This window comes from Centrocercus urophasianus, unplaced genomic scaffold, assembly GCF_019232065.1.
Source record: "Centrocercus urophasianus isolate 14NV4802_14NV808 unplaced genomic scaffold, USGS_Curo_1.0 seq_11, whole genome shotgun sequence".
NCBI lineage: Eukaryota > Metazoa > Chordata > Aves > Galliformes > Phasianidae > Centrocercus > Centrocercus urophasianus.
In genome coordinates this window covers 67,063,756-67,087,349 of record NW_024884253.1, presented here as the reverse complement: position 1 = coordinate 67,087,349, position 23,594 = coordinate 67,063,756, and the positions used below count along the sequence as shown (strand labels likewise).

At 38.9% G+C, this 23,594-nt stretch overlaps 1 protein-coding gene across 1 annotated transcript in view; it reads right to left on the bottom strand.

Annotated features, from left to right (window-relative positions):
- Positions 1–23,594, bottom strand: part of ADCY2 (adenylate cyclase 2) — a 205,397-nt gene that overhangs the window by 104,007 nt on the left and 77,796 nt on the right. The window contains exon 4 of the mRNA XM_042808918.1: positions 4,651–4,800. Within this exon, the coding sequence (XP_042664852.1) occupies positions 4,651–4,800 (150 nt within the window). The remainder of the gene's footprint in view (positions 1–4,650; positions 4,801–23,594) is intronic.

The following is a 23,594-nucleotide window of genomic DNA, read 5'->3' as shown; positions in this document are numbered from 1 at the left end:
AGAGATGCACAAAGAGGGGAAAACCAAAAACAAGGAAGCCCTCAGAAGAACTATTTTATGTTCACAACAATATTAATAGCTTACACTTTAAAATGCAGTAATTGAACATCCAGGTACCCACATTTTATATATTAACTTCAAATAATGTATTTAAAATACTTCTTTACTAACAGCCTCAGGTCTGAGAAATGTATGAGGTTTCTCTCATTTAGATTCATTTTAAGACAGTTTTGAAGTATTGCAGTGCTTGTAATGAATGGTATTGCTTCACCATGTTTCAGTGAAAAAATTAAAATGCCATTCAATGTTTTAAAATCTCATTCATTTTCAACTGCTACTTGAGCACTGTTTCTAAACCATCATTATGCTGCCTCCTTTGAAAAGACAGCATTTTAGGGAACACACTGAACACCAACACCTTACAAACATCTCTTTGCTGTTGTAAGAATTTCTTCGTCTGTGTTTCATAATGCAAAGCACTAGAAGGCAGAGAAAAGAACAATTATGTTAACTACCTGCCAGAGTTGAGATCTTCCACTCAGTGACAGTGAGTCATTACCCCTACAAACTGTCAGCCAAGCTGCATTGGTGAGACAAACATTATTATGAGCGGCTATTTTAAATATTTATCTTGAGATAAGGCTGTAAATCTACAGAGGTCAGAATAGGAATAGTTTCACAGTGCTCTTTTATATACACTGAAAAGATGGAAAAGCTGTACGAGAAGCACCAAAGTAGGCATTTAAATCATCTCTTTTGCCACAGGAGTTAACAAACCTTACAACACCAGGAAAACTAAAACCTGCAGAAAACCCTACAAAAACTCAGTTCATAAAAAGGCATTGCTCACAATACATAAACATCTAAACATACACACACATAGGAAAATGACCATTACGTAGGGCAAACCCAGCCCAAGCCTAAATAATGCACCTATGCAATAAATCACAGGAAATCATATAGGCCCTAAGGGCTCTGATTATCAGCCCTGACCAGCATCACGTGGGCCTCCAGCCACCACCTCTTATCCACAGGCACAGAGACCCCTTTTAGCTCACCCATGGTTCTTCAACTCCAGCCTAAGCCATGGTGTAAGAAATGGCTGTGGACCCTTGGCTGACTTTCCAGTTTCACTTTAGACCTGCCTAGATACTATTGGACCTAGCACTGATCCGTGGAACAACTTAGTTGGCCTCAAATATGCCACATCACCACAAACTTGCCTGACATTCTGAACTCTTGCTTGACACTGGCTGACAGCATTGGGTGTGCCCAGCTTGTATTGTAGAATGAAGCCCTAGCTGGTGAGGTCTCTGCCCTGCAGAGAGATGTTATCACCAATAGTTTTCTATCCATTAGGGTACAGCTGTGCCTTAACAGAAATACAGAACAGCATGGGTACAGTATTTCTAACTTATATCTGAATATATATACGTGCACGTTTCTTTTTCCACCAGGTACCACTGTGCATTCGCCTCCCCTGATAACACTGAATGCTGTGCTTCTCTCGAGTTCTTTGGTGTAACTGTCAAGTAGTATCCTGATATGCTTATCTATCGATACAATCAAAATGGTGCTCACACAAAGGTTATTCAAAGGCAAAGAAAACAAATTTGAAAAACGAGCTATGGAGCTACATCTGTATGGTCCTATTCTCAAACAAAATAAGTGGAAATTTATGGAACAATTGGGAATAAATTGTCTTTTGAAAGCAATTACAAAAGACACAATGTCAGTGAGTGCAAATTTGATCTGGAGCCCTAAGTATTTAGAAGCACATCCTACACTCTACATTTGCGTGAAAGCAGCCTGTGGTGCTTCTCACCAAAGTAAATTAATATTGTGCTTGCATGTGAAAGATACGTCAAATTAAGGGCCATACTACAACCTTACATGAGTTCATAAAGGCTTTGATCAAAGTCAGTGTTTTCTAACACACACCTGTTCCTACTACTATTTCAGGATACCTGACTCAATTCTCTGAAAACAGTCAGCAATATCACTGACTTGCTACCTGAATACTAACAGCAGGGATGGTCTTGTCTATCTCTTAATAAAAACATTAAAAACACAGACTAAAGTACAATCAGTTCTAAACTAAAGTTTGCAGACATGTAAGTACATCATCCTGGAGAAGAGACTCCTTCTCAAATGAATCCTCATTTACCTCTACATATTTAAGTATCTGGCATTTGTAAGTATAACGGCAACGATCTCGTAATGAGATGGAAAGTGCAGCAATGACATCAGAGCAGCAAGGTCCCAGGCTACAGCAAGTGAGGATTTGCTTGAATACAACAACCAGGAGCACAGGGGTAAAGGAAATAAGCTGCTTACCTTCAGAAGCCCTAGGCATGCAAGGATCTCCCGTGAAAAACCCTTACCTCCACTACCAACACTTAAATGAGTTCTGGGAAGGGGTGGATCCTGGCTTCATCCCTTCCAGTCACTCAGGTTCATTGCTTGCAGGTGAGTTCCCCTGGGTTGGCCCTGCCTTCCCACCAGGTGCTCAATCACTGTTTCAAGCTATGACTTAGCATTTCCACTACAGATCTACAACCCCTTGCATTTTTTTAATTAGAAAAACAGTGACATAGGTTAAAATACATATGAGGTTGAGGTAATGAAGATTAAAGAAATATATGTGAGATCAGATGATTTTGTGGTTCATCAGAGGTAAAAATAATAATAATAATAATAATAATCTTTAATATTTATTGAATACTTAATTTACTCCAGTTTAATGAGCCATTGCCCTATCTACTGATAATGAAAATGCCTAAATCCACACCTGCAATAGACTACTTAAAAAGCGTGTAGATGCCTTCATTCATTTGATATGTTTGTCAATGAAAAACAGTTGCTTCTGCTTTCCATCCTGCTGGACTCTAACATAAGAGATGCACAACTCCTAGAAAGAACAAAGAGGAAGCATTCCAGCATAGAATTCCAAATATTTTACTTCTCTCTGTTGATAGACTCTCAACTATGTTTACAATACCTTCAGAAATTCTAGGAAGCCAAAGTGATATCTCTTCATAAAAGTTAGCAGCATCAAGTAAACAATACACATTTAAACAAATCACCAGCCAGCACTTCTACTCCATCAGTACTGAATTCTGCAAGAACCATCCTCAACCTTTTGAGAGCATCAACTGACAGTCTGTCCAGTAACACTCCATCCTGATTCCTACAGATACGCCAATGCATTTCCTGTACTTACAGGAAAACACAATCAGTAATGGAAGCCTAAATCTTTACAACTCTGCTCAGGAAGCTAAGAGCTCAGGTCTCTCCTGATCAAGAGACTTTGATGCCTGCTGTGAGTTGTAGTATTTGATTACAGCAGCTGAGCCTGGGCACAGAGGACAGCATTAAACTTCCTCTACTTAGGTGCCATGAGTCTAGAAGCAATCACATCATCCTCATGTTTCTGGAGACCGTCCCATCAGAGTGGTACTTCTTCCAGACTCAGGGCATTAGCTACCCTGTGCTCTGCTTACAAGCAGTCTCGCTAGAACTCATTTGGAGATACACAGACCCATGTGCTCAACAGATGGGAATATCTGCATTGCATAGTATCAGTTATTTAGCCTAGTGTTTCACTGTGGAGGCAGAGGTAGAAAATTATATGTACACAAAACTTCTTGTGCAATGATACCTTATACAGATTTTGAATCTGATCAGTGCCTTTATTTACTGTGAAGTGTTCTCCTAAGGACTACCATTAATGTCTTGCAGCATCTTCAGCCAGTATATGACCCAAATGCACAGCAGAATAAGGCTAGTCCTCTGAACACGTAACATCTGTTGAAGTCACAATATAGACAATTCATTCACTTTTTCTGCTTTACAAAATGTTCGTGATGGATCTTAAAGGTAGTTTTAAATGGCTGCAGATATTTGTGAGACAGACATGACAGTTAAGGTCGGTTTGTTGGTAAGGGCTCTCTTTTCTGACCCTTAACAGTTGATAAAGTTCTAGTCTGGTGACCTTGAGAGCAAAATATACCCATCTTCTTTACTACTTCATAAACTAATTTGTATTTCAAATTTTCTTAAACGAAGCACCTATCTGTCAGGATGATAGGCACAGTAAAGAACCTGCAAAGAGACAAAGAACTATATAAAGCAATCAGAGAAGCCTTTTATTCAGCTGCTACAGTAAATGACAGATAGTCTCATTATGCAATTCCCCTAGCTCCTCTTAACACACCTGACCCCTGGAACTATATCACATGATTCATCAGTATTGTAGTCTCAAAAACAGTGCAGTAATATCTTCTGGCAATGATTTTACCATACTGGTCTTGGGCATGAAGAACTAACGATTCCCAAAGCCTTTATATTCATAACACTGCTCATCCAACGAAAAAAAAAAAAAAAAAAAAAAAAAAAAAGACATATAAAACAGAATCTATAAAGCATTTTCAACATTCCTTATACAAAATATTTTCATATATTTGACAACACAAATAATCATAATGCCTTCTTAGATGCAAATTGCACACAACTCTGTTCAAAAGATTTTGTGTATTTCATGAAGTAACTTTCAATAAGCATTCTTCCATTGGCAATCCACATCACAGAGCACTGAACAGAAGACAGCACAAAAACAGCAGAACAGATCAAACATGGGTGTAACCTTACCTGTTGCCTCTTCTCAAATTCTAACTTGATCCGGGATTTGATGCAGTTGCATGTGTCCTGATATGTCTGCTGCAGTGCCAGCTCCATCAGGTGTTTGTGGTATGCTCCAGCCAAGTTTCCACAGATGAAAATGATTACATTAGCCAATATCTAGGGAGGTTAAAAAAAAATAAATAGCTTCAGGGAATTTATTCAAATAAATTAGCAGAATATAGACCTAATCTGAAGTGAAAGATTGCTGCAGTTATGTATTTTGCTTTTGTCTGATTCCTAGCAATAGTTCACCTTTTACAAAGCCTTCACATCCAGTGGCAAAGCAATTATACCATTTTCACTGAGAGTGAAATAAGAACACAACAAATGTTTGCCTATTCTGTGAGATAGACATTTAACAAAAAAATAAACTCAGTTCATGTTCTACATCCACTGCTGAACACCAATTAGGTAGGATCTACTGCTGAAAAGTGACAGCTATGGCTCCTAGAAACACCAGCAGCAGCCAAGTGACTGCCATCCTCTTTTGGCAAGACACTGTCCTTTGCAGTGCTGTAGGATTAAGGAGTAAAAATACAACATCAACAACCTGGCCTGCATTTTATGTTACCCTGAACCACCATAAGCGTTAGCTATGAACATCAACCTTCCCGAGGATTTTCATAGTGAGACATGATATCTTACTTCCAGAATATACTTTTAGCTGCTGCATTTGCCTCAAAAACACAACGCTAAATTTATAAAGTTTACACTTGAACTTACAGCAGAGTGCACAACAATACATGAATATGAAAAATAAGTTTTCTTTAAAGTGAGATAAAAGTAGTTTAAATGAAACTTTTATTTTGAATTGGATGACAAAGAGATGACAGTGCAAAGAAGAAAATTTGAACTCAAAACTGTTTTATGTTTGATATGTCGCAGCACTCTCAACAGATGTAGATTAGTGAACAAAAATTTATGTGAGAGGTTACAGTGGAGGGGTAATGCATGCAAACTGGCAGTTACAGTCACAGCCTCTCTGGGCAATCCGTGCCAGTGCTCCATCACTCACACACTCACATGGTGCAGCAGTGCTACCTAATCTTTAGGCAGAACCTCCAGTGTTCAAGTTTGTGCACACTGCTTCATGTTCCATCACGAGGCACCACTGAAAAGAGCCTGGCTCTGCCCTCTTTGCACCTCCCTTGCAGGTATTCACACCCACTGATACAACCCTCCCAATCCTCTACTCCAGGCTGAACAGTCTCCAGCTCTCTCATAAGAAGAGCTGCTTCAGTCCCTATTTTGGTGTCTCTCCATTGCGCTGTTTCTAGTATGCCTAATTCTTTCTCATTCTGGGGGGATAAGAATGGGACAAAGTACTCCAGGTGCAGCATTACAAATTCGTATGTACAGACCTGTGTTCAAAAGCTGCACATGCACTTACCAAATGTACTATCCAGATTCATAAAGCTACAGACTATTCAATGCAAAACTGCAGGAATATAACCACCCAAAACTAAAAAAAAATACACTGAGATAGCTAGATGGAGGAGTAAATTATGAGTATCATCTTTGCAGCCATAGAAAAACAGATTACAGTTTTATAACTGAACCAGATGAAGTGAGAAAATAGATGGAAACAAGTGAGTGACAAGCAAGGAAGCTAATTAACCAGGCTTTTCAGATTCTCAATGGGGTAATACAGCCCACATAAAGCTATGTGCATGCTTGCAGTACCTGAATTAGGCTGTTCAAAGCCTCTTGCCATACACAGTGGAGATGTAACACATAAGTGTGTAAGGGAATATATAATAGAAAAGGTGTTGAGAACAACCTCAATTCTTGTGGCTAGGCAGAATTCATTCAGAAATGTATCACTAAGGCATTAACAGAGAAAACTTACAAAAAATGGGTGAAATGGTCTTTTGCTCAGAGCAACAAATAATTTGTCTGTGTTGCTTAAGCATATATTTCTGTTTCTGCCAGTAAGTTATTGAGTGAAACATAAAGTAGATATAAAAGGCTTAATGGAAAATAAAAATACTTGCTCAGTGCCTCCCTTCTCTTAAATCTTACTTTCTTTTTCTTTTTTTTCCCTGAGCAGCAGCCCAGTTTCAACATACAAGCTGGAGATGAGCACCATCTGAGGTTTGCAGTAAAGACACAAGTTCAATGTTTTCTGGACCAATGAAAACTGTACTAAGGTTGCTGCTTCCTAGCCAAGTATTCCAATCAGTGTGCAAGCATATGAAATATTTCTCCTGTTGTTCTGTCAGGTGTCAGCTCTGAGAAGAAGGTTCCATGCTTGGAATCATTCTTGGATAAAAGCACTTAGAATGAATTCCTAAATAAAAGCTGCTTTGACATTTCTCTGAGCTAGAACTCTAAAAATCCTGTTCTCTTCCCATATATCCCTCCCTTCCTCCAGCAGATTCACATTGAAAGAGAAGTGCTCTGACCCTTCCGGCAAGAAACTCTGCATTCTGCTATGAGAACTCTCATCAACTGTGCATGTAAAATTATCATCAAAAGCCTTTACAAAAGAATTAAAAGGCACCCAAATAGCCTACACAACATGGTTAAGGATCCTGTCAAGCACAGTAAGCACAGTAAGACTGAGCTACAGAAAACATTGTAACACAACAGCAGAAACAGTACTGAATGACTTCTAAAACATGAACCTAATTCATCTTTAGAAACAGACATTTTAGGAAGGAAAGCAAGAAACAAAACACCCCCCAGTAACATCCATGAACTATAGAAAGCTTGTACTCCATTTTCTAGATGGAAATACTGAGTCACACAGCAGTCCTACCATCTCTGAACATACAGTGGAGAGGCAAGTCCACCTCTTGGGCTACATGGATCCCTTTAAATGTATCTACTGACTGTATACACTGTGGCGCTTTGTACTTAATGCCTAAATACAATGTCTATTGAAGTTGATTTAAATATGAATTAAAAAAAAAAAAAAAAAAAAACCACAAAGCAAAGACCTACTAGGTACCACCAAGAAGTGTCTTCATATACTCCAAGTGCCAGCCTGCACCTCTAGTCACTCAAGGACACCTGATCTACCATTCCTGATCTCTCTCTTCTTTGGTATGCTAAAAACTACACATGCTTACAGGCAACAGGGCACTTTCTGAATTGCATTTTTACATTCAAGCAGATATGTTACTCAATATCAGTGAATATAAAATGGTCTGATGTCTAGTGCTTAACTAACAAAATAGATTATATTTAAAAGCAAATGAAGACAAAGTAAAGTAGCTATGACTAATTTCTCAAGAGAGTTGTAAAGTTAACCGAGTTGTTTACAAAATGCAGTCTGTTATATAGATTACACTGTAATAGCACAATTTCCTATTTCGACTGATAAAAGCTGCCTACAAATGCATGTGTATACAAGTAAGTACTATGGTATATAAGGAGTAGAGATTTAAATGAAAGCTGAGGAATGGACAAGAGAGGGTATAATTTATAATGTCTGCATGGAAATTAATGGGAGACAAAGAATTATTGTATCACTGTCAAGGTGCAAGTTCTCTGGCTCTGCAAAGACAAATTGTCTCTCTCCCCATTGGATCTTTTTTTGATGGACTGTGTGACAAAACAAGTTAGGAAACAAGTCTGTTTGCTTGGTTTATTTAAGGTTCTAGATTCAGGCAAAATTCAGCCAGAAAGTATACTCTTCACAGTTAAAAGAAACTGAAAAGCAGAATCACACAATCACAGAAACACCAAGGTTGGAAAAGATCTACAAGATGATCCAGTCCGACCATCCACCTATCACCAATAGTTCTCACTAAACCATGTCCCTCAACACAAAATCCAAACACTCCTTGAACACCTCCAGGGTTGGTGACTCCACCATCTCCCTGGGCAGCCCATTCTAGTGCCTGGCCACTCTTTCAGAAAAGCAGTATTTCCTAACATCCAGCCTAAATCTCCCTTGGTGCAGCTTGAAGCCATTGTCTCTCTCCAATCACCAGTTACATGAAAGAAGAGGCCGACCCCCAGCTCACCACAACCTCCCTTCAGGAAGTTATAGAGAGCAATAAGGTCTCCCTTGAGCCTTCTCTTCTCCAGACTGAACAATCTCAGCTCCTTCAGCTGCTCCTCATGAGGCCTGTGCTCCAGACCCCTCACCAGCTTTGTCGCCCTTCTCTGAACCCACTCCAGGGCCTCGATGTCTCGCAATGAGGGGCTCAAAACTGGACACAGAACTGGAGGTGCGGCCTCAACAGGGCTGAGAACAGAGGGATGATCACTGCCCTGTTCCTGCTGGCAACACTGTTTCTGATGCAAGCCAGGATACCATTGGCCTTCTTGGCCACCTGGGCACACTGTCGGCTCATGTTCAGCTGAGCATCAATCAATACCCCCAGGTCCATTTCCTCTACACAGTCTTCCAGCCACTCTGCCCCAAGCCTGTAGCGTCGCCTGGGGTTGTTGCGGCCAAAGTGCAGGAGCCACATTTGGCCTTGTTGAAATTCATCCCATTTGTTTCAGCCCAGCCATCCAGCCTGTCCAGATCCCTCTGTATGGCCTCGCTACCCCCAGGCAAATCCACACTTCCAGCCAACTTGGTGCCATCTGCAAACTTACTGAGGGTGCACTCAATGCCCTCTTCCAGGCCATCAGTAAAGATATTGAAGAGGACAGGCCCCAGCACCAACCCCTGCGGAACACCACTTGTGACCAGTCTACAGCTGGATTTCACTCCATTCACCACCACTCTCTGGGCCCAGCCTTCCAGCCAGTTCCTCATCCAGCCAAGACTGTACCTGCTCAAGCCATGGGCTGCCAGCTTCTGCAGGAGAATACTGTGGGAGACAATGTCAAAGGCTTTGCTGAAGTCTAGGTAGACTATGTCAACAGCCTTTCCCTCGTCTACCAGACAGGTCCTTAGAACACAGAAGGTGATCAGGTTGGTCTAGCAGGACCTGCCCTTCGTGAACCCATGCTGGCTAGGCCTGATGCCCTGGCTGTCCTGCACATGCCACGTGATCTCCCTCAATCTGCTCCATAAGCAGCACTTAGAAAGGATATGTTTAGCCACAGAGTTCTTAATTTGCACGGCCACCACACACAATGACAAATACCATTAATTTAGTAAACGTATCAAAAGATTCTCCATCTATTGCACATAATACTTTGGCTCAGGAAGATCTGGGAAGTAAAAATCAATTCTTTAATGACAGTGACATGTTTTAGTACACTGAGGTATTTGAATCCTCAAATGCTCATGAAAACCACAGTAAAAACATGCAATGAATGAACTGAAGAACCAGGAAGCTTCAGTATCCTAAGATCCTTTGTCTGTATCAAGCAGAAACTCAAGTGCTTTTTACAGGAGGATCAACAACAGTAAAAACAAATTGCAATTTTGCAAGAAACAGCTCATTAGAACAAAAAGCTAAGAACAAAAAGCTAAGATTTACTTGAAACTAGGGAGTAAAAAAAAAAAAAAAAAACAACAAAAAACATTACATTTTATTCCAAACACCAGCAAAATTCTATATATTTTTCAACTGCTTCCAAAAAAATATTGAAAGGCCTCTTTGTGGATGCACACAAAGACCTTTTACAAGATAGGAAGTTACAAACTTGTGACTACATGACACTGTCTAATTTGTTTGTGTAATTTGCTTCTTAGCTGCTGCCATTAGAGCATTGTGGACATCAGCAGGATATTCCTTTTCTGTAGTATCTGTGTTATTTGATGTGTTTTTCTTTTTATCATTATTATAGAACTGAGGTTTCTCATTGCTCCAGGCTGCTTTGTGGAATGACTAGATTTATTTTGTTCAGTTCTGCACTATAGAGAGCTTATCTGTATGCCAGTGTGTATGAAAACAGATCATAAACTGTAAATTCCCAAATCAAAACAAACAAACAAAAAAATAATACACAAAGAATCAGAGTTATGGTTCCTTTAGAACACTTCGCTGTAACACAATCAATACAGTTGACTGATAAATGACCTATACTTTTAAAATATTAAAATATTTTTTGCCAAAAGGAAACTCATTTCCTTCGCTCAGAAGAAAGTCAGCCACTGCACTCCCCTTTTTGCCTCAAGGAGGAAAGTTATTTTGTGTTTCCATGTGCCTCGTGGTTCATTTTATTTTTTTATGACTAAAACTGCTTGAACACATTTAAACATGTGACTGATTGGAGAAAAAAGAAGAAATCCACAAACCTATTCTGATGATGTTAGGTAAAACTAAACATTTTGAAACCAGAATCTGTGAACAAATTTATGCTATTTTCATCTGGAATAAAATCTTAAGTGTTATCCTAAAAAGACAGAGCTCCATGTCTGACTTTTAAACAGCCTCGGTCTTCTCCAAGAAAGTCATCTCCTTCACTGCTTAGTAAAAGACTGAAAATTGTCATATGTGTATCTGCCCTTACAGGACCAGCTGCCAAGCTAAATGTGTAACAAAAGGTTTCTCCTCCCTATCCCACAACAGGACTATTATCATAATCGCCTTCCTGTGCTATCTACTAGCCTTTATGAAACTTCTCTATTAAATAAATCTCTCTAAGTGCCTTCCATTCTGGTCAGTCTTGCAGAAATGATTCAGAAGTTTCAAAAGCTGTCAGAAGAAGGATAGACTAACAGAAAAATGAGCTGATAATCACTTCAGCTTCATTTCTGTAACAAATGGTGCTAAAAATAATGTATTAAATTAGACAACATACTCACTACAACTCATCTTCCATCTTCTTTTTGTTTGGACTACCCTAATTTCTAGAGTTTTTGTTCACCTTTCTTATTTTTAAATGCACAAAGACAGAACTGTAGTATGTTAACAGCCATTTCTGGTTCTAAAATAGCAAATGATCGAAGTCAGTATGAGGCAACAAACTGTTTGGTAGAGGACTTAAAAATCAAAATGCATGCTACATAATTAAATTTTAATTGAAAAGTTATTCACATATCATTAACATGTTAAGAATGATAGAAAGTTATTTAATTAAGCATGTCACAGAGGTAAGAAGATTTAATAGCTGATGGAATAAACTAATTCTGTGAATTCAGGACTTTATATCACTTTGGGATTCTTGAGCTATTTTCTTTTCAAGTACTTAAAAACTTAATAGTCAGTTGTTACTGACAAAATTAAAAAATAAAAATGCAAAAGTTCAACTCTTCCTGAAATTAAAACCATTCAGTTTCTGTACTCAAGATTAGGGGGAAAATAAAAAAAAGAGAGGGAAAAAATAGTTATGTGTATGCTACAAAATATATGCTACATATTTCCAGTTATCAATATACAACGAAATTAAAATCAGTGGAGATTAGTATTACATGAACAACCTACAATATCCTTCTGTTCGCAAAATGCTGGCAATTCATATATTTGATTTAAACTTATAAACAGACAACAGTAATTAGACATTTAGAATAGTATTTTATATGATCTCTAAGTGAAATTAAGATTCATGAAACTAATATTTTAGGCAATTTTCTTCCTCTCTCACTATTCCTAATGAACTGGATAAGATTTTTATAACATTCAGTCTTCAAGTATTTGCTGTGCTTGTCTTACGACTAAGGCAATCTTTGTCAACTTCATTTGCAGCCTGTGCTAGGAAACAGTGGGATTTGCCTATGTACTTCAGGAAGAATAATATGCAAAAGAATATACATGATAATGTATAGGTAAAACTGAGGAAAGAGATGAGCTACAGAAATGGATTAAAAACTTAATAATTGGTTTATATTATGAAGTAGACACTGAAAAGTCTTCATGCTGCTGCTTCCAATTCATTCCATTTGTATTTATCTTCACACGAAAGAAACTACTTTCTCTACGTCATGTCTCAGACCTGCAGAGATGTCATTAGTCACGTCAGATTTTCTCTTTCAGAGTGCTTATATGAAGTATATTGGATATCCTGAACGAAAGTATTCTCTAAATTACATGGCGGGATACATTCTGACTAACATCTGAAAGATCAATACAGTAGCTCACTTTCACAGCAGTACTAACGACAACCCCTGCAGAGCAGCATGTGGTTACACATTACAGATGCCTAAAATACTACACAGCATTATAAAGAACAGGCTGCTACTCTTAAAATAGCTGGGAGCAATCATTAAACAAATGCAGGTACTGCCCAGCAAAGAAACAAATTCCATGCTTCCACATTTATTTGATTCTTTAAATGTATGAACCTACCATTCATCCTTATCTTCTGTTTCATATTTTTTAAAGAAGTAATTATACAAGCATTGATCTTTCCTCCTGGCTGTTCAGTTGCCTGAAAATACTTGGGCAAAGGATTTTCAAACGTCTTGGAAATCCAAGTAGAGCTATCAATTAAATCAACCTCATTCACATTTGCTGATGCCTTCAAACAACTTCAAATCTTCAATTGAAGACCTCCCTTCTTTCAAAATATTATATATATATATATATATATAAAACTTTCATCTAAACACTTTTCAAACACTCTTCTCAACTGCGTATTTGCATACAAAAGCATTCTGCAACATCTTTTAAAATATTTTTGTATGGACTAAATGTTTTCATTTTGGCAGACGAACTTCAGCGGGGTAAACAGATTCCAAAATTGCTGATAATGCAAGTCTGATTACATGGTAATAAACAGAATGACTTTCACTAGCAGTAAAAATTGCCACAGCAACAGGTAAATTGAAATAGACCTGTAAGGATTTTGTAGCTAAGCTACTGAGTATCCAACACAAATGTTAATTGTAATTCAATCTTAGTAGCTTATATATGTAGTTCATATAATAATTGAAGAAAAAAAAAATCAGATTTCCATATCATCATTTTTCAACAAATTTTCAAATACTTTCATTGCTCGTATTTTAATTTCCTCTTTCTTGGGATCAAAAATACTATCTAGAGGTTTTGCTTTAGAAATGAATCTGCAAATTCTACATACTATATAAAAAAACAGATTTCATATTATGAATGCATGTTGTGAAAATGAAATGACAGTGAACATGGCGAAGTCTTCCCTTCCAAGGAATGAGTTTTAGAAATCAAATGGCTTTAATATTGTGAACATGAAAATACAGAAAATTTGGTGGCAATGTCATTTCCAGGGTGACCTTGTTTATGATTACCTGCAGCACTGCCCTACCAAGTAGGTTTTGCATTTAATGCATTTATTACAGGTTCATTTACAGTTTGTGTACTACTTTTCTAAGTATTTTACAGAAGACAAAACGTGTGATTATTACTGACATCCATCATGACACTTTGCAAAAACTGACAGGCCCCCCTACATACGAAAAAAAGTTACCAGCATATAAAGAAAATATTACAATTTCCAGATGATTACAGTCATGTTGCTGCTATATTTATTAATTTAAAACTTTGTTATAAATTTCACTGGAATACTGTTGGAACACTATTGATAAAGTGTTAAGAAGCACACGAAAATACAGTCTATCTCTGTGAATTCAAATAGCAAAGAAATTGCTCTCTGCAGCACCCTGAGGAGGGGAAGCAGAGGGAAGTGTTGGGCTCTACTTCTTTGAATAGATGGCAGGATGGGAATGGTACAAATCTGTTCCTGAGGAGGGTCAGGCTGGGTGTTAGGAAAAATTTCTGTACTATGAGAGTGGTCAAACACTGGAACAGGTTTCCTACAGAGGTGGTTGATGCTCCATGTCTGTCAGTGCTCAAGAGACAATTGGAAACAACCTCAATGACATGCTTCAATTTTTGGTCAGCCCTGAAGAGATGCAGCAGTTAAACCTGAAGGAGGTCCTTTCCAACTGAACTATTATTTCAGTTATTTCCATGTAAATGTCATTAACTTCAGCCACAGTTGCAAACAATAACGTTTCTATATCATATTAGCCATTATAAATGTACATTTAGTTTCTAAAAATAAGTTTAAAAAAAAAAAAGAAAAGCCTACTTCATCTTACACATACTTAATGAAAGAACAGTTAATACTATTGTGAATAAAACCCCAAAATTCTAAGAAGCAAATTACATATAAAATTCTCATTTATGAATGATGGTTGTTTTACCTTAATCAAAACATTCTGATTAAAAAGCATTACTTCATCAGTTTGGTAGAAGCCCAGACAAAACATTTTAGCAAACATTAAGCTGCTTTGCTACATATGAAAAGACAGAAACTACAAGTTAGTTGCACAGCCAGCAACTAATGAGCCTGAGTGATAACTGAGAGACACTGTTATGATACATTACTTATCTCCGATACACTTGATATCCCTTATATCCTCTGTATGTTTAATAGCTGAACACAAAGCTGCAAGACCAAAACTCAGAGGTTAATGCCTTACAAAACCTGTTTCTTCAATCAAGGACACAAAAATAAACAGCAAAAGAGTAATCACTTATCACACCCAGCATTAAAGACAATCCTTCTTGTGCTGCGTCACTTGCTCCAGTGCAAGCAATTCTCAATCCTGTTACCACACCTCTTAGTTCTCCTCTCATGTGTCTTTTGGGATGTCACAGAGAACATGTTGGGATATATGATATCTTGTCTGGGATGCAGATATGGCTGTAGCTCAGTCACTCACTTCTGTTATGAGGTAAAACAGCGAGAGACATACAACACTCTTTTATAGAAGATTCAAGAGAAGAATGAGAATAGCTTAGCCTGAATCACTCTACTGCCATACCAGGAACAATCCAAACTTGGATGTGCTCAATGTAGTTGGTAGCAGTCAAGCAGCCACACCACTATACAAAAGGACAGCAAGAGCACACCTTCAAAACGACACACAATGGTGGTACACTCCTCTCAAATGGGGTAGACAAAAAAAAATGGAATAAAGAAAAGAGCCGTGAGGAATACTTTTCAGTGTGGAAAAAGAACACTGTTTGGGGAAATTTTCAAAGACTGACATATCCTGGATAGAGAACAGAAAATGCAGGGATTACTGCAGCAATAGTAAACAGTCAAAACATCTAGAAAATATTAATGAAACAACTATACTCCTTGAAACGTGATGTTGAGGAAGCTGACATTTTTATTAACCCTGAGCCCTTTGGAAAAACTTATGGGAGAATAACTGACCAAATTTGATAAAATACAAAGATGCAACTTCTCATTTTGGAATTGCTAGGAGTTGGGCAAGTAGAAAGAAAGGGATGTCAGCCATGTTTTAGAGAGGGCTAGTAGCTACTAGCTGGATTCCAAGAACAGTTTTAACCACAGAACGTATGCAGTCAAGTGGCACTATTTGGTGTTTGTGATGGATACACAACTATTACACATCAGAAGAGGAAGCAAATACTGCCTTTTTCAGATACTAAAAATTGTCAAGAATCACAAGAATCACAAGGTTGGAAATGACCTATAAGATCATCCAGTCCAACCGTCTCCTCATCACCATTGCCACCACTAGTACTAAACCATATCACGCAGCACGTTATCCAGACGTGTCTTGAACACTGCCAGGGATGGTGACTCCACCACCTCCCTGGGCAGCCATTCCAGTGCCTGACCACTCTCTGAAAGAAAAAGTTCTTCCTTATGTCCAACCTGAACCTCCTTTGATACAACTTGCGGCCATTGCCCCGTGTCCTGCTCGTTGCCTGGGAGAAGAGGCCAGATCCCTCTTCACCACAGCCTCCCTTCAGGAGGTTGTACAGTGCAATGAGGTCTCCCCTGAGCCTCCTCTTCTCCAGACTAAACAATCCCAGCTCCCTCAGCCGCTCCTCGTAAGGTTTGTGCTCCAGACCCCTCACCAGTTTTATCGCCCTTCTCTGAACACGCTCCAGGATCTCAACATCTTTCCTGTAGGGGAAAGTTTTGAGGGGCCCAAAACTGAACACAGTACTCGAGGTGTGGCCTCACCAGTGCTGAGTACAGGGGGATGATCACCTCCCTGCTCCTGCTGGCCACACTATTTCTGATGCAGGCCAGTATGCCGTTGGCCCTCTTGGCCACCTGGGCACACTGTAGGCTCATGTTCAGCCGAGCATCAACCAACACCCCCAGGTCCTTCTCTTCTTCACACTCATCCAGCCACTCATCCCCAAGCCTGTAACGCTGCATGGGGTTGTTATGGCCAAAATGGAGGACCCGACACTTGGCCTTGTTGAACCTCATCCCATTCACCTCAGCCCAGCGGTTCAGCCTGTCTAAATCCCTCTGAAGGGCCTCCCTACCCTCAGGCAGATCAACACCACCTCCCAGCTTGGTATCATCTGCAAACTTGCTGAGGGTGCACTCAATCCCCTCATCCAGGTCATCAATAAAGATATTAAACAAGATCGGCCCCAGTACCGACCCCTGGGGGACACCACTTGAAACGGGTCGCCAGCTGGACTTCACTCCATTCACCACGACCCGCTGGGCACAGCCCTCTAGCCAGTTCCTTACCCAAAGAAGTGTATATCTGTTCAGACCACGGGCAGCCAGTTTCCCCAGAAGAAGCCTGTGAGGGACCGTGTCAAAGGCTTTGCTGAAGTCTAGGAAGACTACATCAACAGCCCTTCCCTCATCTATCAGACTAGTCACCCAGTCGTAGAAAGAGATGAAGTTGGTCAAGCACGACCTGCCTTTCACAAACACGTGCTGGCCGGGTCTGATCCCCTGGACACTGCGTACATGCTGTGCAATCTCGTCCAAGATGATTTGCTCCATAACCTTCCCTGGTACTGAGGTAAGGCTGACAGGCCTGTAGTTCCCCGGATCCTCCCTGCGGCCCTTCTTGAAGATGGGAGTCACATCAGCAAGCCTCCAATCCTCTGGGATCTCTCCAGTTAACCAGGAGAGTTGATAGATGGCCGAGAGGGGCTCGGCAATCACCCCTGCCAGCTCCCTCAGCACCCGAGGGTGCAGCCCATCCGATCCCATGGACTTGTGACAGTCCAGACAGAGGAGGAGCTCTCTGACTGTCTCCACTGGAATTGCTGGGGGCATATTCTGTGCTGTGTCCCAGAATTCCAGATCGGAAGTCCAGAGGATAACTGATCTGACTATTAAAGGCAGATGTAAAGAAGGCATTGAGGATCTCAGCCCTCTCCTTGTCCTCAGTGACCACGTTCCCTGCTGCATCAAGTATAGGATGAGAATTATCTTTGATTCTTCTTTTCCCATTGATATATTTATAAAAGGATTTTTTGTTGTCTTTTACTGCAGAGGCCAGCCTGAGTTCAAGTTGGGCTTTCGCCCTCCTAACTTCTTCCCTGCATACCTTAGCTACTTCTTTGTAATCTCCCCGAGCAGCCTGTCCCTTCTTCCAGAGGATGTAGACTCTCTTTTTCTCCTTGAGTCTCAACAGTAATTCCCGGCTCATCCACACCAGACGCCTTCCCCTGCGGCTCACCTTACGGCACTCAGGGACAGCCTGTTCTTGTGCCTTCAAGATTTCGGTCTTGAGGAGCGTCCAGGCTTCCTGTGCCCCTTTACCCTTGAGAAGCAACTCCCAAGGGACCTACGCTACAAGCTCCCTGAACAGATCAAAGTCTGCCCTCTGGAAGTTCAAGAAGGTAGTTCTGCTGACCACTCTTCTGACATCCCCAAGAATGGAGAATTCTACAATTCTGTGGTCACTCTGTCCAAGACAGTCCCCAACCTTCACTTCTCCCACCAGCCCTTCTCTGTTAGCGAAGACCAGATCCAGCAGGGCACTGCCCCTGATAGGCTCTCCTAACAGTTGCATAAGGAAGCAATCTTCCACGCAGTCTAGAAACCTTCTGGACTGCTTCCTCTGCGCTATATTATATTTCCAACATATGTCAGGGAAGTTGAAGTCTCCCATCAGAACAAGTGCTGGCGATCGCGTGACTTCTGCGAGCTGCTCATAGAATGCCTCATCCAACTCTTCGTCCTGACTAGGCGGTCTATAACAGACCCCAACAAAAATAGTCAAAAATAGTCTTTCATGCATTTAAAATATTCTAAGTTTTACTAGCACTTCTTTAACATTCCTAGCAATTGCTGTGTTCAACAAATGACTAAATTAATTGAGATAAAACTGTTGTGTTTTTTTTTTTAATGCTAAAATACACAAAGAATCATACAAAGAATTCGGTATGAATTAAACTAGTAAGAAACAAAAACGGTGTTAGAACAGCTCTCCAATACATTTAATGAATACATTTTAAAAGCAAATTAAAATTGATTCTAAATGCATCTCAAAAAGGATCTAGCTGGTTTAATGAATTTTTCTTCAGCAGACTATTTTTCCACAATTGCTTTACATACTTTGCCTGCTATTTTACATTGCAGGCAGTATTAAACTGTTATTTAAATGATCCTCCACCAATCCTCCACCATTAATTTAATATTCAATCCAGAGCTCATAATAAGTAACATGCTTATTTGTCAGCTTGAAAATGCTTAATGGATAAATCCAAACAACTACCAGTGGGTAATTCAAATAAAAATACACACATTTTTTACAAAAGAAAAAAAAAACCCTCAAAATCCAGCATATCATCATTTTATATCATTAAAAATCAACTAAATGTAAACCATATTAGAGAAAGTTCATTAAAAATTTCTATTATGGATGTAAAAAAAAAAAACAAAACAGTCTCCAATGATGGCTAAAGGCTAGTATCAAATAGTTAATTAAGGACTGAAGTACAAATGGAATACAAAAATTAGTGCAAATGCAGATTTATAAGTTTTTAACAAGTTATAATTACAGAGAAATTACCTTACAGCAGAAGAAAATGTAAGAAATTTTAAAGTACAGAAATGATTTTATTCATAATTGTAGCTTCTGTATTATTCATACTCTGAAGAAGCATTGAATGAATGAACTTCTTTAAAGATCTTGTTGTAGGACCAGACAATGTTCAGGCTGAAACATGATGCTGATTAAAGTGGTAATAGAAGCAAAAAGACTGTCATAGACACTTTTAAGAAAATGTGTTACAGTTACAGATGAAGCTCTAAACCCGAATGTCTCCCATACTAATGGTTCATTTAACATAATCAAATTATTTGTATGTTATTAACATCTGATAGCATGTTTTAATAGCTGGATATTTCAAATATTATATTAGTGTATCATATGCTGCTTTCCATCAACCAAACTCTCTTTTCCACAGGTCCCTTTTCTTCCCCAATGAAATTCAGTGATCTTACAGTCATGACAGGAAAAGCTGGAAAAAAAACCCAACTGCACAGCTGCCAACTATCTTGCTCTTCATCATGTGTCAGGTACAGATGTACAATAGCTAGAGACTATGGTACCCAGGGACCGTACTCCCCCCCTGTGCTGCAGCAGAGGAATGACTACCCACTTTTCTCATATAATCTCCAGGCAGTCTGCCTAGATCCTACAGCAGAGTGGATCCCCTAGCAAGGAAAAATTAGAGACTATACAATAAATAATAATACATGAACTGTAGAGAAAAACACACAAAAGGGAGAGTAGATGGCAAATGACTAAGTTTCATATACTGCATTTTAGTCTAGATACGTCTGCTATTACTGTTAAAAACAAATTAAATATTCTATATTTGTCTCTAATCTAGTCTGTTTATGGTAGTTACAGGAGCTTCAATCATATCATAGGAAATGTTTTCATAAACAAGGAAATTTAGATCACATTCAAATAAAAATATTTTGGAAACAAATTAATGTCATGTGTTTTAGCTTGCCTGTGCTGTGCACTGTTGCCAGTTTTTTCAAGTAGTACTGCAGCAGAGGGCTCTGAAACAGTCTATGATGTTACCTGACACACGGTGAATCGGTTGTTAATTAAGGTCAGCATGACCTAGATCACAGCAAACATCTCCGTATTTGTGACAGGAAAATCAGCTCATGAGATAGAATCAAGCTTGCTCTATGTTAAGGAAAACAAATCAATTTGGATTTTAAAGCAAGGGTATAATGGTGCCAATGTAGATACAGAAAGGCTCTTTAGAAGCTCCATGACATAAGAGCAGAAATAGATTTTTATTTTCTTCTCTTTGTGCTGCCTCAAAGGTTGTCAAAAGCAATCACCATGTCGCTTACTTTGTGGAGGGAGAAAGCCAGCAACCTTTATAAGAATTGTCAGGTTAGGAATATAATATTGATCTGAGCAACATTCAAAGGATGCTGCCCTAGATTATTCCCTACCCTTTTTCCTCTAGTTATCCATCATTTTTATGTAGCTTTGTATTCAAAGCCCCAGCAGATCAAAAGGCCCACGCAGCACCATTACCTACAGCAATGACGTCCCACTCCAAAAACACTAGCTCCTGAAACCTCACAACTCATTGCAAGGCAAATGGGAAATGGATTTGCAAGACACCTCACTACCCAGCAATAAATTTCCTTTTATTGTGGAAATAAAAGCACGATACAATCTTCACAAGTGAATCCTCAGGCCCACAGATACCTTTAAAATCTGGTCCTAGTTCCTTTACGTTAAAATATCCTATTTACACCTCAATCATATCTGGCAGCCAGCAGCTCAAGAGACTCCCCTCATCCTTTCTCCTTCTGCCAACCTCTTCCTCCTTCTTGAGTTTTCATGCATCTCATGGAATGGTCCCAACCAACCGGAGCCTATGCCTTGCCTTGAAAAGGAAGTAAAGCTTCTTATCTCAAAATTAAATCTACTGAGATGCATCTAGCATGTCAGAGAAGACTGAGCCTCTCACAGGTGTTCTAAGACCCAATTCTGTCCTGATCAGTGACTGCAAGTCACTTTGTGCCACTAACAGAGAAAAACTGGCTTTCAAGGTATTTTCTGTGGGAGCTGCTTGCTTTCACAGCTGTGGCAAAAAGACTACTAACCATTATGTTTCTCTTAAACCATTTATAATGGTGGTCTTGCAAAGTTAAGATGCTCAAAAGACAGCCTGGGCAGCCAGATCTTACAGTCTTTTAAACTAGGTGCATGGTAACAAAGATCTATGGTGGCTCACAAGAACTATCAAGGGTCCACAGTAGGCCAAGATTCAGAGGAAAGAGACATTGCTATAGAGAAAATGAAAGCTTGATTCAGTTAAGCTATATAAGACCATCATACATTGGACCAGGTGAACCTCACAGCTCCTCTTAGCTTTTTAATCGTTACAGTAACTTCTGCTTCTGTCTGATCAGCTCACTGAGGCATTTTCTGGCCCTAGATAAAAAAAAGTTACAATGATTTCCAGGCTCATACTGATGATAAAATGCATCTCCTATTCCAGGTGAAAATTAACTAAATTCCTCATAGTGCAGAAGGAGACAATAGACAAAACCACAACAAAGAAACCCCTTAAGTTGCATCGATTTTTAGAAGACTTTAAGAAAACAGGATGACTTATATGAACTAAATGAAAGTACTTTAAAATGACACACTATTTCATGATATTCATTAAATCCATTATACATCAGTATACAAGAGTATGGCTAAATTTAAGGCTTTCTTTTCCTCTTCCAGATCTGACTTCTTTCTCAAAACCTGTATTTTCACACAAATACAGCATGTTGAAAAAACATTATATAGCATGCCTAAGGTCAAACTATATAAAGGCAAATATTAAAATCAGCATCCTCCAATGAGATGTAAGAAGTGGAGGAACTGAGCAGAAAAATGACACTTCAAAAATGATACTGCAAGTCAGAGATACGGGTCAGCTCTTCTGAATAACAAAGAACTGTACCTTGGCACTGATTAACTCTTATCACTGCTCTATTCTTAGAAAACATTAAGTTGAAAATAGTTATGTAACTGAATGCAGTTTTGGATTTGTTTATTCTATCCAGGTCAGCAAACTTCTTACAAAAGCTTCTGCTGAATGTCTTTTAATTTGATTCTCTTTAACACTACAAGGAAAAGGAAAAAACAAAGCAAACCAAAGCAGTGGAACAGGTAAATCTGGCTGCCAAAATAGAATATTAATCATATTTGCTGTTCTCTTTTCAAACTAACTAAAGCATAATTATGTAAATGTATGTGTGCAGGAGAATTATCAGCTTGTGGAGGATTAATTAAAAATATCTGTTTTTTTTTTTTAATAAGAATTATTTTTTTACATTAGGACTTAGTACTGTCCCTTACTTTTGCTATCCTTTATCTTTCACCCCTCAACCCAAAATAGTATGAATGTCAATATAGGGAAAATAAGTATTAATACCTTTAATCCATGCAGACACTGTTTTGTGTTAAAGACCATTCTGCCTCTCCCTGCAATTAGGCTTTCAGAATGAACTATGCTTCATCATATTGTCTGTGTTTTAATTAATGAACAACCTAACCTGACAGTCTCATGGAAAAGTGCAGCCTTTTATAAACACACTGTAAGGAAAGAAGACTTCCATACACGGTCTCATTATATTCAGATGTCCTTAATACTAGCTGGACTCAAAGAACTAAAATGGAAGACACTTACATAGGAACTTAACTTAGACAGACTAATACCCAAAAGACCTTGTTAGCCACAGCAGAAACACAACAGTGTAGTATGGAAGAATTATTCTCAACACAGTTTAGAGTCTTTGACTTGCTTCTCAAATTTCACATTTAGGAAGAAGGAAAACTACAAGTATTTACCTATACATGAAATTTTACACACACATTTATACATACACAAACACAAATATTGTCAAGACCTTGTATAATGGAAAATGCCATTAAAGTTAAAATGATTAACTCCACACAATATATCATGACCTTTACCTGAAAAATAGTGAAATGCCTGGATCCTAAAGTTGAACTGATCTTCAAGTCTGGCTTTAAAGGAACATGTAAGAGGTTCAAGCTATACATGCTCCAGTTCTTCTCATATCTACACATTCAATGCTTGATAAAGGAAGGGTCTAATATATGAAATGTGGCACCCCTTGGAGACACTGCTCATTGTTCCTAGCCTTTCGTGAACTGCGTTTATTAGGATGAGGCAAAAATATACATGCATTATATATATACAATGAATTCTGAGAATTCTCTCATCAGCAGCTACACAACTACCATTCTTTCCCCATCCAGTTAATGAGCCAGTAACTGCATTATCGCTCAGATGCGCTTCCATTTTTCCGTTTTT